Source organism: Scophthalmus maximus, chromosome 13 (genome assembly GCF_022379125.1).
Source record: "Scophthalmus maximus strain ysfricsl-2021 chromosome 13, ASM2237912v1, whole genome shotgun sequence".
In the NCBI taxonomy this organism is placed as follows: Eukaryota; Metazoa; Chordata; class Actinopteri; order Pleuronectiformes; family Scophthalmidae; genus Scophthalmus; species Scophthalmus maximus.
Genome location: NC_061527.1, coordinates 9,495,919 through 9,512,478, shown reverse-complemented (window position 1 = coordinate 9,512,478; position 16,560 = coordinate 9,495,919). Strand labels below are relative to the sequence as shown.

The 16,560-nt window shown below is 40.1% G+C and overlaps 1 protein-coding gene across 4 annotated transcripts in view; it reads right to left on the bottom strand.

The window, feature by feature from the left end:
• The window catches only part of LOC118318462 (adhesion G-protein coupled receptor D2), an 81,481-nt gene that overhangs the window by 22,479 nt on the left and 42,442 nt on the right, over positions 1-16,560 (bottom strand). For 2 of the 4 annotated variants that reach the window (XM_035648135.2, XM_035648139.2), the window contains 2 exons: positions 15,178-15,231; positions 11,736-11,889 (listed from right to left, as the gene is read on the bottom strand). In XM_035648135.2, coding sequence (XP_035504028.1) covers positions 11,736-11,889; positions 15,178-15,231 — 208 coding nt within the window. Of the gene's footprint in view, positions 1-11,735; positions 11,969-15,177; positions 15,232-16,560 lie in introns of those variants that run through there. The other 2 variants (XM_035648138.2, XM_035648137.2) reach the window with 2 other exon arrangements.

Here is a 16,560-nt window from a genome sequence, read left to right as displayed (position 1 = left end):
AAGCAGAATGAATTTACTTCTCTTTTCCTCAATCATCAAGCAGCCACTGCCCTGACCCCCATCCTGACTGCTATAACAAGATCTCCCATCTCACAAGGGCCTGAAAAATTTACTGTCACATCTACTTTTCAATGAGCTCAAGTGAGCACTTCTTTCACCTTCAGCGGAGCAGGTGCCGGTATGGAGGAGGGCTAACCTGCCTGCCCCAGAGTGTGTTTGTGTGTGTTTTTTATGTGTCATATGTGTGTGCGTTAAAGAGAGAGGGAGGGAGGGAGAGAATGTATGTACATCTGTGTATACACACACACGCTATCACACACACACACACACACTCACACACACACACACACACACACACACACACACACACACACACACACACACACACACACACACACACACACACACACACACACACACACACACACACACACACACACACACACACACACACACACACACACACACACACCAGTCGTGTCTCCATGACTTCAGAGGACATTACATAGACTTACACTACTTACAGTTTCCTGGACACTTATAATTACTACTTTGCTTGCGTAACCCTAATCTTTAACCTAAACATAACCTAACCCTAACCTTAAAGACATGTGTTCACCTTAGAAGTTTATGATTAACATAATTAAAAAGTGTGTAAACAGATTGAGGTCCCCACAACACAAGTAATGACTAAACACACAAACACGCACGCACGCACGCACAAAGTGAGGCTGCCAGGTAGGGACACAAAGGGCACCGCTATACCGATGTCAGTAGACACCTCTGCCATTTATATTAGAAGTCAATCTACCTTATCACATCCCTTATACACACACACGCGCATACACACACACATTGGCACACACCCCAGTTTTATGAAGTCTGAGTTGGTGTTTGCCAGCTTTCATCAGGTTGATGGCAGGAGAGTTGGACTTAATGATCCTGATATTTTTTTTTTATATGCACACGATAAATCTTTGCGCGGGCACACATTTAAATTTCATCTTTCTCGCGCTCTAGTTGCAGAGGTGGAATTACAGTAGATGTGAGAGTGAGGAAAGTAGACCAAACTTAAGATGTGCATTAGTATTTCAGATACATTCGCAGTAAAAACGAATTAAAACAAAACAAACAAACGTGTATTCCTTTACTCTAACACAGTTTCATTGTTATTTGTTTATTTGCAAGTCAACAGACAAACTGTATAATTAATTTTTTAGAAAGTATGTGATATTAAAAGGGTATAATCCAGATGATTTGTAAAATGAAAATGTGAAGACTAAAATAGAGAAGAGAAGAAGAAGAACATTTGGTCAACAAATGAAGGGATAAAGAATGTATGTTATAAGAGAGCAAGTTCTTTGGAATAAATAAATTATAATTAATGCAAGTAATTAATTGCATTTGGATTTTATACACTGAAATAAACTGCAACAACTCAGTAGTGATACATTTCACAAAGTGGAACATATTCAGGTTTTAGAGGAGCTTCAATAAATCAATCAATCAATAATCAATCTCTAACTACTGTCTTTGCTGTAGAATGAATCTCATTTCAATGATTTCTTGCTCCTAGAAAAAACAACAACATGCAGATCGTTATTTTAACATAAAATTATTCTAGGAGAGCAACTTGTCTTTCTAACAACTCTTTACTTTTAGATTTCTCCACTTATCTGTTGATTTCAAGAATTTTCTCTGTATGTTCCACAATAAGAAAAAAGAAAAATCACATTGTTCTTTCTTGTCATACAACCCGATAAGAACACGGCTACATAATATCACATGACCTGTGCATCATTTTCAAATAGTAAATTATAACTTTTTAAATTTCTTGGCAAATGACACATACATAGGCAGACTTGACATGTAATCTAGTGTATTCTCCTCACAAACAGACAGATTGATTTGCTGGTGAAGGTTCCACTTGTTTATATGTTTACGGCATTAAACTGTCCGTGGATATTACATACAGTTACACAAATCAATACACTGCACTTTAGACAAAAGAAAGCCGGTTACGCCATCGTTTCATTTTGTCAACTTCACTCTTTAAAATGTCCTAACTAATTCAACCTCTTCCCCTTTTTTATGGGCGGCTCTTTTGCCAGCCCTCGCTCTCTGGGATAATGTTATCATGATGAAACAATAAAAATCAATGATTAAGCATCTGTAATTTTCCAGAGACGATGTATGAAAATTTATTGCCGCTCTCTGCGCCGAGCCATCACACGTGCCCCGGAGTGCTAGACATTCCGCGGGTTACAACTGAAAATAAAGACGGGCATTAAAAGCCATTCAATAAGCCACTGTAAATTTGATCAGGCCATAAAAGCTGTTATGATGCCCCTACACATCCATACACACTCTTAACACTTGTTTTAATACTTAATCAATAAATTCTGCTCCACATTAATTTCCTCTCATCTTTGCTCAGTTGTTATTTTTTGTGGTTATGACCTAAATCAAACAGAGAAAACTGCATCACACTACACCAGCACCGTACAAATATGCGTGCAATCTGCGCAGCAGAGTCCTCTGGAAGTTTTTACATCTACACATCAACATCAACGAGTGTACTCAAACTAATGACCTTCTTATTGTTCTCTTCATGCTTACCACAACTATTGAATTGAAAGTGAGTATTTTTTCCTCCGACGTCACCAAGTGGGTATTCGTTGTGGGAACTGTTGGCTTTCTCTCTGTAATATTGTAAGGTCGCGACCCATACGATCTCAAGTGCCTCGAGATAACGCATGTCGTGAGTTGGAGTTATAGAAAATCTAATTGTATTGAAGTGGATTAGTATATAATATTTTTTTAATCTATATTCAAAATAATAATCTTTTGGCCTCTAGTTGAAGGGCAGGAGCACTAAACATCATTGGCAGGTACAATTGGTTGCTGTGACAGAGGCAGCATCGGCAAAAAGTTATATACAGAGTGAAGAAAAAGATCTATTTTAAAATAACAAGCAGCACACAGTTTGTTGTCAGTGTACCAGCCATCTACTGTGTATACAAACCTACTGGAGGCACAAATCCCTAGCACAGCTTAACCTGTTATTTCTGATGGAATCCATCCTCCAGACAACTCATTAACTAATTCAACTCTTGGATAATAACACGTGGGAAAACACCGGTCCAAAATCAGCTTCAAATTGGCAAATTGTATAATATATATTTTGTTGTTATTTGGGGTCTATTTAAAAAAAAAGAAGAAGCATTTTCCTTTCTACAAAAAAAAATAAATAGATTTTATTATTTATTCACGATGTGAAGAAGAGACATTGTAAAGAGACTAAACTTGACAAATCTCTAATGGCCTGAATATACTGCAAGACTGTCATTTTCGAGGCTCTATGTCTAGAAGCGTTACTGTAGTTTCTTATTCTGATAATGATAGGTGTCTTTTGGTCAATTCTTGTGAAAATGTCTGTGTGACAGTGTTTTTGGACATTACGTCCACTGCTGTGTATGTGGGGCTGTAACAACATAGTTCATGTTCAATTTTGCCAATTTACTGCAAAGTAGAGCAGCAATAGAGTCAAAGATGGAAAGTTGATTTCTATAGAAACTATTTTCATCTGATCAGTCTCTCCCAGCAAAAACAAATGTAGGCCAACTGAGGCCCATATCTCAGACCCCTCACAAAGAAAGATGGGTCAAATTCTCCTATCAACTTCAATAAGTGCAGAAAAACTCTAAAAAGAATAGGGTAAAATACTATACAATAACCCCAGGAGATTTATTGTTTGATAAACTATATGGACAGTATGGCACCTGGGCCTTTCTATTGCCGCCTCAAAAAAAGAAAAGAAAAAAAGAAGACAATTCCAGTGGCGAAGAGCTGTGCTCTCGGCTGGATCAGTGGAAGTGGCTCGGCAAACAGCGTTTTTCTTTTAACTTTCAATTCTCCTAAGCATGCGTGCTTCACAGCCCCTAGGGCTATTGCCTTTCTCAATCTGTCCCTGGAGAGGCAGGAGTTATGGTCCCTGTCGATTGAGGAGAAAGGGATGTTATTCCCCTGTCACCCCCTGGTCGCACCGCCATCCTCCCTGCCCTGATCTACAGCCTAACCCCCCCCATACCCCTTCCTCCCCCTCCTCTTCCCCACTTTGCTTTGTCGTAGGCTGCAGACTATGTCGTTGCCATGGACTCTTGAGATGAGGACGAGGGAAAAAAAAATGCTCCGGGAGGAGGGGGGGGGGGGGCCTGATATTGGTTTAGAAGTGCTGTTGGCAGCTGCATGATGCTAGCGGAGGTGAATGCTTTAGTACGGCGTTAACACACTTGCAGAACATAGGCGTTTGCGTTATTGTTCACATTGTTGTGTATTTGCTGAGATTGAGCACGGCCAGGGGAGTGGTACAATGAGACAGCTTGGCCCAGGGGAGGTGACCTGCCCCGGGGCTGATGCAGGTCCTTGACTGACACCCTTGATAGGGGAGCAGTGGCAGGGTTAAACATGAAGACCAGTTAGTTAACTGTAGTCTACGATCAAAGGTGTGTTGACTGCTGACTATGTCACACAAGTCACGGTAGGTTTGGTTATGGTTCGATGACCGCTACGACAGAAATGAATCAATTCATTATTTTCTAATATCTCACACCCAACTTTATCAGTGTCACAGTTTGATTTAATCTGGTTTGGTCTCAACTTTGCGGTGACGTGGTCTTTCATTTAATATGCAGGATATTTTTCCTAGTTACTTTGTTCTTTCGGTTCTTTAAATTTATTTTAGGATTTCAGGAAAACTGAGCGGAACAAATGAAGAATATTTAGGGTGGAATTCATGCCAGCAGGTTTAATGGGGCTCAACCACTGCAGCAAGTGTGAAGATTTTTGTCTGGGTAAGTTTGTATGCATGTTCAATTATATTTCTTCACCTGCTTGCATACATTTTCCTGAAATTGCCCGGAGGGGCTGTGTGAGAACGCAATTTGCCGCAAATGTTGCTCCTGAACTTTTCCGGAACTTTTCTTGCCAGCCCACAAATAACATTTTTGGGGGAAATGTCTGTGAGAGCCCATGTGGGAATAAAGCTAGAAAATGTGTTGAAAATTTATCAGCAAAGGAGTGGGCATGTTGATGCCTTTAAAAAAACAAAAAAATAAAAGCATTTTGGAGAAGAATTATCATTTGTGTCCGGCCTCCTGCATGCTCTACCCAGCAACCACAGAATGTGTTCCTCATATGTGAAAGGCAAACCCCCCCCCCCCCCGAAAAAGTATAGACCCAATTTTTGGGACATTTTCTGGAGTTCATGTCTGAAAACAGCTTGAGAAATATGCAATTCACAAAATTGCAGGCCCCCCATTTCCTAAGCAGTCAGCGCTCAGGCTATTTGAGGTACTACTGCGCCTTAGTCCTTAATCCTGAGTTTGTGAGGGTCTCTTTGGGTGAAGGAATAAATAAATAAGGAGATAAATAGATGAATAACCCAGAGGAATGGGAGCCCAGGCGGCTTGGCCATCCATCATATATCCTATTACCACGCACTCAGCGGCACCTGCAGTATGTATAATGCAGTCAACCTCCATAAGCAGATACAAATTCAACTCCTTTCCTCCTCAATTTGTTATATCTGACAACAACACTGCTTTTGCCTTGTTGTTTTTTTGAATTATGAATAGATTCCCTTCACCAGACTTTCGTGGGCGCATGATAGCGTAGTGCTGTTATGCAGAACAGCTGTGGAAAACAAATTCGAGAAGCATGGTACGCATTTAAGCGGCTGGGCGAATATGCATAAACAGCTGCGCTTAAAGCCACTTAAAAACAAGCAAATGGTCTCAATATTTCATATTTGGATTTGTTTCATTGGTTGTGATGAATATGAAATGCCAGAATGTAGCACGAGCGCAGGGAACACAGTTGTTTAAGGGTTTCAAATGATCTTAGAGTGCGTTTGAGATTTTTCACACAGCAGTGAGAAATAGTAGGTACGAGCTTTAACTGACAATTTAAAACTTAATACCTGTCTCCTAATCCCTTTGGTAATCCAGCCGTGACACACCAACCCACAGATATTAGTATTATTTCTGGGTCGTTCACAAACTGTGAAAATAAAAAGCAATGAAAAGAGACTGGATCTGTGAGTGATCGCAAATGAACAGAGTGAAGAGAGTTGGAGAAAACGAGTAGGGGAGAAGGGAAGAGGAATGTAAATACATGGCAAACCGATAACACATTTTGACCGCTGCCTGTTTGTTTGGTTATTTACACTGTGAGGCTACAATCAAGTCCTCGAAGCTTCAGCCCACATGACAAGAGCCCATTTCAGGGCCACACATCCTCTAAACAGCCAAACCAACAGGCCAGATCCCAATACACACACTCACACGTGCACACTCACACACACAAAACCCCAAAGTCGTATCCACTTATTTGTCCATTACTTCAAAATGCAAAAAGGGAAGGATAAGACGAACTTTGAGGAAGTATTTTTCTTTTGGGACTTGGCTGAACTTTCAAGCCCTGTTTGGTTAGAGCAGATGTAGAATTAGTACACATCACTTTGCATCAGTCAGACATTGAACACAAGCTGCTGCTCAGAGGCCAAATGCTCCTCTGTCACAACAACACAGACACGCACAGCTCGCCTCCAGTGTCTGTGATTCTGCTGTGGTAATTGTCAATGTGATGTCAATTCCCACAGCAACGACGTGTCATTGTTGTTCTTCCAAAAGCATGCTTGTTGTCTCCAGATATCAGTGGCCTATTACGGAACTCAAAACTAATAGAAGATACAGTTTTATACTATAAAAACTCTGCCCCCAGAATAAAAATCTAACCTTCTGTTTTTAAATTGAGCAGTTAAATGGTTCACAACACGTGCGGCAAAGTTCAAAACAGACCCCAGGCCACACAGGCACTTTATTTATGTCTTAATACAGTAATTCTTTGATTAGAAGAAACAACATTTAGAGGATTTTGTGTGAGAAAATAAAACCTATCACAATTACAGATTGACACACTAACTGTCTGTAAACACAGTACAAGACACAAAAGTAACACATCAGTGGCAATCAAATTTCCATATTAGCTATCATAACGCATGCACAACAGCACATTTACCACATCCAAATGAGCAAAAATCTCACAGAAAATAAACAGAAAGGTCAAACAGCAGTCACCAAACAGCTGATGTGGGTTTTTTTTCGTTTTGTTTTGAACTGAAATGTGTCAGATTTTTAAACATCTGTAAATTACTTTTCCTCAACTTTCCCACAACTCAGGGCTCCTATTTCTCAAAAATCCCAATCCCTAGCATGGTGACTCGGTTGTTGATGTTGATACGGTGATGTGAGACGACATATACTTTTGAGATTTTAGCTACTAGAGAGTTGTGCTACAAGTGATTTATACTGCCAGGCTGCATTAGCTCATCATAGCAATCATTCTGATTTTCAAGCTGAAGTTCTCTCGAGTATGAATATCTTCTGACAGGACCGCGAGATTTTGAGTTAATTTATTAAAACACTGTGACAATTGACTTTTGCACTATTGCACAACCCTCCCATTGCAGATGCAAATAGAGAAACCAATCCACCAGCAAAGCACCCAGAGGAAATTGCGGCAAACATGTTGTCATTCCACAAGGGAATATTTATTTTATATATATATTTTTTCTTTCTTTCTCCAGAGCAGGGGCTCCTGTTGCATGTCAATGAACTGGGCTAAACATGCATGACAGGTGATGGTGTGTGGATGGAGAGAGGTAAGAGGGAGTCAACCCCACGGTCAGAGAAAGACCTGTCTGTAATCTGCAGAAGGTGCATGCAATAGACCGGCACACTACTTTATCTACAAGGCCCCTAATTGGGAGAGATGCTGGGGAACACATGTTGGGAAAAGAGGAAAGGAAAGGAGTGTCAGATGTCAGCAATGTGCAGGCATATGGTTCCTTCAAGTTTGGTTACATAAACTGAAAATGGCACCAGACGTCAGGTTTGCTACAATGAATATGTGAGGACGGCATGATACTGCAAAATATTGTACTTTTGCTTCGCAGATAACGACAATCTGGGACACGTCAACAACTGTTCATCTGGTCCATCCAATGTGGCACCTGTCAGTACTTAAAACCACTTACAATCTTGACGTAACTCTCAACATGATTGGAAACATAAACTGGGAAACACATCGTGACCAAGAAACTGCACTGCTCATTTCTATGATGACATGAGATAAGACAAACAACCCGGGCAAACAAATCACATATGGAGTATGTTCTAGGCCGCTGGTTCTCAGTTTTCAGGGGGTTAAAATCATATCTTTATTTCCACTGATCTTACATATGGCCACTGCAGAATGTAATTGTTGGAAATACGACATAGCGTTGAACTTTAATCCCCACAAATGTGACCCCACAGGAAAATTCAATGATCTCTTGAATTGGAAACATATACCATATAAAGAAAGATACGTGTTTGTCCATCTTCGCTCATCAGTTACAGAGGCTTTAACAAAGCAACAAGATGACGTGACGTAACATTAATGACCAAACATATTATTCCTGCTTTAAAGGACACACAACCTTCAACTCTTATCAGGGCCATTCCATAAGCAATGCAACACTCAAGCACATACTCGAATACCCACACAACTCTTCCCATTTCAATTAAATTTCACCACACTTAACGCATATTCCCTTCAATTTAAACGCATCCTTCACTTGTGCTCACATCTACGGCATGTGCTTTACCTTGTATGGAAACCAATGTCTTCCTTGGACATTTGTGCAGACCAACTTGAGTAAATAGAAAGATGGAAAAGTATCAAGAGCATAACACTCCCACACCTCACACACACCCTACCAACAACGGTTTGACCTTGTATTCAAGATACCACTATAACAAAAGAGATGCTGTGGTAATGTAAGGAAAAACGGCCATCTGCTGATTTGCTGCTTGGGCTTAATAGTGAGAAGACACATTGTACCATGTTTGTAGCTTATAGTTAAAAAAAAAAAAGAAGAACCCCCCACCCCCATTGTAAAGCCACCACTTCCCAGAAAGCTAAATTAATTTACATCCGAGCATGATTTGCTTTTTTTTTCTTAATGTTAATCAAAAATGGATGAAGCAACGGAAAAATTAGTGCACTGCAAGGATGTTATGTTTTAGAGACACAAAGGCAATAATTCATTTAATCAAACTGTCCACATACTCTCAAGAGAAAATTGACAAACAAACAAATAAGTATGTTTTGATATGATGTGATAAATGTTTAAATGAAGACATACTTTTACAATGTCTAAATATCTCCAATATCTTAAGTTCTTCTGAGCTTCCCAAACTCCTTGTCAATTGCCCTTACGTATTTCTTGAAATTTCATTAATCCCTCTTGTATCAATCGTTCACAGCCTCACAGACATGTCTAAATGCATATTTACTCAGAGCATTATTCTAGTAGGAAGAAAAAAATATTGGCCTCTAAAGTATAATATTACAGACAGGTGATTTAGGACGATTGAGAGCGCATGTTTGCCTGTGTGTGTCCAGGATCCATGATAATAACCACACGGCAGCGTAAGCTTCTGCTATACTGTATGAGCGCTCGGTTGCCAACCTGGCCCAGCACTCACTCACACGCAGCCGATCATATTTGCATGTCGTAGCATTGAGGCGGGAGCAGATTGGAGAGGCAGCAAATGGGCTGAATAATATGATCTCACAATCAATTATTTTTGGAAATTGCATTACATCAAAAAACATTATTTTTGCTGCCGGGTTTGATTTGTCAGGTCGTGATGGAGGCTCAGTTATGTAATGTTACATAGGGACTGCTTTAGCAACTGCGTGCTGAGTGAACGGAAGAGACAATAATAGTGTCAGGGACCATGCAAATCACCTGCAAAGGAAACACTGTAAATCACAGTGCACAGAGCGGCAACAAGCAGCAGTAACACACAGCACATGTACTATTCAAGTGCGAAGATCATTATTGTACAAGTCATAAACCATTGGCAACATAGTATTTACCACATGTGGAAACAGTGAGTAATGTGATAGTCAATTATTCTATCTCGCTGTCAATCAATGAAAATAAAGGAATAACAACAAAAAATCAAGACAAGACAATGTTTTCAAAAGGCTTAAAGATTGAAGATTTACAGTACTAATCTGTTAAAGTTTTTTTTCCTTACAATTGGTGACAAATTAACAATCAGTTTAAATTTCCCCATAAATGTGGGGTCATAACCCAAACACTATCTGCCCAGTCATATATGTTATTGTTTGTGTTTACAAAGATGTTATTTAAGTGGCCATATTTTCATTCTTTGCATATTTTCTTTCTTTCCTGTGTTTTTTTTGCCCCCTATATTTTTTTGCAAATAAATAAACACAAGGGGGAAAAAAGAACTTCTTGAATTCAGTAAATGCTCCATCAACTGGGGCAATACAACGAGTGACACTAAGACTGGCTTTGAATAACAGAATGAAACCAGGGATCGACCTCTCCCTCTCTCTCCCTGCCTTGAAACTCCGATCTTTTCCACAACCAAATGACTCTTAACTCTGCTGAGTGCAGCGTGGGTCAGGCAGCTAGATTGAAGCCAGGGTGTCTGGTTAGTGTTAAAGTTTAACAGGAGATTTCAGATGTCTGATTTCACTCAACAGGCCAGCAGCTACTCTCTGCTTCAGAATGCCTTGTGGTAATGCCTTGCAGATATGCCAGTGGGGGAAAAAAAAAGAAGCAGAACATAAATATATATAACAGTACCACTGACATCACCACAAACCAAATTTGAATTACAACTCTCTAAAAGAGTTTTGATTAAAATGCGATATTCTAATTATTCTAATGATATTATTGTTTATTGCAGAGCTGTTGTATATGACTGCATTGTATTTAGGCAGATGTTCCAAATAAACTGCAACTGATCAAATGTCCCAGTAACACCCTGAGGAAGGTGTGAATGAACAGTAAATATTGGGTGAATCGGGTGCAGAATATGAAGTCTGGCAAACGCACACACACACACACACACACACACACACACACACACACACACACACACACACACACACACACACACACACACACACACACACACACACACACACACACACACACACACACACACACACACACACACACACACACACACACACACAGTGTTGTCAGACGTGAGCTATGAACACTGAAATAATCAGTGAAAAGCCGTGGCTGCATTTGAGGTATTACACTGTACAGTGGAAATTAAAATCCTTCACAGTGAAAGCTACCACTTCTGTAGTGAATATTTCAAAAGCAAGGCTACCGGCGCTGCCCTCTTCAAAAGGTACATTAAGAAAAAAATGGTACACAACGCACTAAATATTTCACTTGTCCTTATATATTCAGATGTCTTCTTTCATTCGAATAAAAAATACAAAAATCACACAATGGGTGGCCTTCCTTGTTCTTTTTAAGTGACAGTGGATTGGTTGTGCTTTTTGAGAAGCAAGGCCAGCAGGGAAATCAAATTATCAAGCAATCTTTTGACTCTGTAGTACATTCAAAGGCTGCAGGTTCAAATGCTCTGATCAACTGGGGGAAAAACTTTGGGGGGGAAAGTGAATTAGAGGTGCCTTAGTTCTCGTACACGAAGGTTAAGAATCTTGTGACCCAAATCACCAAATACCGAGTTTAAATGTTTATCAAAGTTAGCAAAAGTCTAGCTCTATGTTGTTGGACCTAGGATATATGTATCATATGATTGGTCACCCAGTTCATAGCTCACCCCTGGTTCTCTCTTCGTCCTTCCCCATATCTGGGGTGTTGCTGCATGTGTAGGTATGGGTGGTCTCCTCCTCCTGGCTTGGGGTAGTTCCAAGTGGGAAACTGACAGGACGAGAGCTGGTAACTGAGCTGGATGGTCGTGAACTGGCACAGTTCTGTAAGAAATGAGGAGGCAGTGTTGGCTTCAGAAGATCACCGTAGACATCGGCAAAAGAAAGACACAGCTACTCTTACCTGTTAATAGAAAAGAACAAAGCTGTTAAGTTCATCCCTACTCCCTTAGTGGATTTTTGGTTATGCAAACCATTAACTATTATGGACAATTTAGAGTTTCCAATTAACCTAACCCCAATCCGCATGTGTTTGGACTGTGGGAGGAAGCAGGAGAACCCGGAGAGAACCCACGCATACACAGGGAGAACATACAAACTGCACAGAGAAAGGCCCTGGTTGCTTTGAACCAGGATGTGAACCCAGAATCTTCTTGCTACACCACCGTGCAGCCCACATTGAAGACATGTCATTGGCTATCGTACTCTAATAAAATGTCTTTCCCACAATTCCATCACCAAAGCCATTTTACAAACAAGTCTTCGGGCAAGACCAAAATATTTGTCAATCACCCAAAACCCATTTGTTAGCACGAAACCAAAAGTCTCCAAAAGGTTCCAGGTTCTGTTCAAACCTGTCATTAAAGTGGCTCAGGAAGTAGAGTCGGTCGTCCGCTAACCCAAAGGTTGGCTGTTCGATCCCAGTTTCCCATGGTCCGCATGCCGATGTGTCCTTGGGTGAGAAAGTAAACCCTAACCCTAAATTGTCTTCGACAGCTCTTCCGGCAGTGTATGAATGTGACAGAAAAAGCGTGGTTAGTAGCAGAGCTGCATGAATGTGTGTGAATGTGACTCGTCCTGTAAAAAGCTTTGAGTGGTCAATAAGACTAGAAAAGAGCTATATAAATATAGTCCATTAGTACATTTCCTTCCAGCTCCGGTGCAAAGGACGCACATAAACACAAATGGAGAGAGACGAATACATGCACTGCTACACATCATTGTAAGTAGCTCTTACCAGCTCTTATCAGGGCTGCCAGCAACAAAAATAAATAGCACCTCATTTATAGTCTTATATCAAACAACTCTTTTTTCTCTTGAAATAAAATGCCAGTTAAATTTATTTTTGTGAGACTGATTCTAACAAACTCCTAACTTCCTATATCTTGTCAAAACTTGAATGAAGATCAAAAAAAAACTAATCCGCATCCAATTTATATCTATATTTCAGTGGTGTCAGGGGCATGGAGTATTGAGGGAGGGCTGTTTTTTATTTGGGTCCTGCAAGTGACAGCTTTATTTCATAAAGCAATCTGGCTGTGTGTGTACAAGAGGGAGGTCAGGGTGGGTCAGGAGGCACTTGGTATCAAACAGACAAGCTACACTGGTCAAAGTGCTGTGTGCTGTGTGTGCGTGTGTGCGTGTGTGTTTAAAACTCCACCCTCTGGGGACAAAAAAAAGAAGCTGTGTGTGTGACCCACGCCCATGTAGAGGGCTACTACAAGGAAGGGGGCTAAAGAGGTCGACGCAAGTGTTGAATTAAAGAGGGGAGAGTGTGATTAGGTTTGGTGGAATTTACGAGAGAGGTCGTCTGGGTCAGAGGTGCATCTAACCACTATATCCATAGCAATATTTGGTTAAATTGTTTCTGCAATATCTAAAAAATTGTCAACTTTTTGATATGTGTGTCTATATATATATATATGCGATATAAGTATGATGAATAACTTTTCTGTACTATATGAACCTGACTAATCTACATCACACACATTAATTCAATAGATGTTAGAATATATGTAAGGTCAAGTTAAGTGGCTTTGGCCTCGGTTGCTTATAATGTAAGTAATCAAGGAATAAAAGGGACAATGGAAGGTTAAAAATATATATTTTTAATTGAATTAACTACTCTAAATCCTTCCATTGAAATAGAAGGGAATTATTCCCTTGGCTAAATCTTTCAAATTTTGCAAATCATACAACATATAAAACCCTCTTTTTCTGACATGTGCCATTTGTCTTCAAATGACCCCATATGCAGTAACACCACCAAAGCCTCTTTATCCCTCGCCTAGTGAGGCACAATACCCAATCCTATGTTTTACAACAAGGGGATATATAGGGGCATGTGCGGTCATCTAGAGCCAAATGTCTCCTATCTAGCCAAAGGACAGGTAGATACAGTATTTCAAGCAGGATTTATGGCACAAAATAGCATTAGCTAAAAACCGTCAGGCGACAGTGATGGCTAAAAAACGCATTCTGGTAGCGGAACCAGGCAAGATTGGAAAATTGCCACCTCGAGTCGGGAGAGGAAGCAGTAAAAATGACGGTAAATGTGGGGGCCTCACTGATAACATGAGCAGCCAATATATCAGGCCACACCTGGTGGCAAGGGACCTCCAGGGGCCCCCTTCCACGCAGCCAGACAGACACACAAACATGCATGAACACAATAATCAAACACATATATTTATTCTATTTCTTCCCATCTCTGAGGTGGTGGGGTGGTCAAAATGAAATAGGCGTATTCAGATTTTTATTTTTTTTTAAATCAATCTGCCATCAGAAATGCAGTTTCATTCCTTCTTCAAAAACCTGAAGTGAAATGAGAATGAAAAATATTGGGGGGAGTACATATATGTGGGTTAGGGTGCAGTGAGGGGGGTGTGGGTGGGGGGGCTGGGCTGGCCATAAAGTGTGACACAACAACCTGGAAAGAGGAGTGGAGTAAATGTGACCACTGATAAAGGACAAGATGCATTGTGTTTTGGTGTTTTTGGTATGTTTGTGTGTGCTAAAGACTATTAACTACTTTAAAGTGCTGTGCATAGGCTATGATTTCCCTAACACACACACACACCCACCCACCCACCCACCCACCCACCCACACACACGCGCACGCACGCACGCACGCACGCACGCACGCACGCACGCACGCAGACACACACACACAATTGCACTCCCACACCCACATGCACACACATCCTACCATTTCAGCCAAACAGCAGCGTCCAACAAGGTATAAATACTGGCCTGACACTTTAATGTCAGGGGACGGCTTGTCCTGGATTAGAAACTTGTAACCCACCGTGGAGCTTGACATTGCTGGGATGAAGGTGCTGCACTGTGCAGAGAGAAGTGGTGGGGGGGGGCTATTACGAAGGGTCTACGTTTGATGTATAAGGGCATCTAACATGGACTGTCGTCTTGTGAGAGGCGAGCAGATGTACAGTGTTGCTGTGTGGCCAGCTTTCCTTGGCTAGAGAAGTGATTTCATTTTTTTCTATGGGGAGCAAAAGGTGCAAGGAAAATGAAGTCTGTTTCACCAATAAGTTGCAGAGATAGATACACACACACACACACTTGTTCACATGAAAATCGAGGATTACATACTGAAAAATTAAGAGCTTTTCTCCTCTCCTTGATCCTGTTGACCGTGCTACGAACCTGAAAGAAAGAGGGACAGAAAGGGGGAAAAAGAGATAAGTGTATGTGACAGCGCTCAATGAAACACACTTACAATAAATGAAAACACAAAATCAATTCAAAGCAAATGCCTGCAAGGAGAGAGAAGAAAAAAAAAATGGAGAAAAGGAGAAAAGAAATATTTATTTATTTCAGCATTAGCTCGTAAACACTGACGGGCAGTGGTTGGGGAAGGATGTGGATGCATGTGTGTGTGTGTGTGTGTGTGTGTGTGTGTGTGTGTGTGTGTGAGTGTGAGAGAGGGAGAGAGGGAGAGGGAGAGAGAGAGAGAGAGAGAGAGAGAGAGAGAGAGAGAGAGAGAGAGAGGGTGTTCCAGTATATGTCCCAGTAGCTAATGGGACTTGAAAGTGACACATAGAGCTGGCAAACTAAAGAGACGACTTCAAGCTACCATCTGTCAACACGGAGTGCCGGGACCAACAAATGGAGCTATTGGAGGAGAAGGGACCGCCCTAGCAGAACAGATTACATTTTTACACTCCGGATGAAACAGTGTACTGCACACCGTCATTTAACACGTACAACACCAGACAGCAATTTCACAGACTTTAGAGATATAAACTATACATACATACACTTTCAGTATTTCAGATGTAATCTAATCAACACCTGAACTGAATGTCTGGTTTACGTGCTTATCTTCTGAAATCTTTTTAAAATTATAAAATAAAAATATCAATATCTACATACATATATGTAACACCTAAGGCAAATTTAATTATAAAATGAGCTAACCACTGAATTTTGTAATACTTTATTACCTTTTAAATTATTAAAACTGTTTTTTATAGCTAAGCAATCCAATAACTTAATATTATCAACACATATTTAAAGATAAAATTGTGTTAATATCATGCCATACGTGACGATAAATTAACAACTAAATGTGTCAGTTGATTGATTAAATAACTGCATTAACATCTGAAATTTGTTTTTGATTAAAACAAGGAAAACAAGCACTTAAAAAAATGGTATGTGTGTAATTTTATGGTGATTCTTAAATCATAGTTTAATACGTATAGTTTACTATAAGTATCACTAGAAATGCCTTTTGTAGAAAATAATGCTCAGACAAATTCAACTGAAAGTTTCTTCATACTCTAACAGAAGGGCACATGAGTTATCTCCAGCTGTGAATAAAATTATTATTTACCTTCTATAAAATGATACTCCTTAACTTAGTAATACAACTTGTAATTAAAATATTTGTTTTACTCTCACAGTGGCCTGCTGATATCATTTTCTATTTTAAATAAATAGGAGATATTATATTAGTAGATGTTATTACAA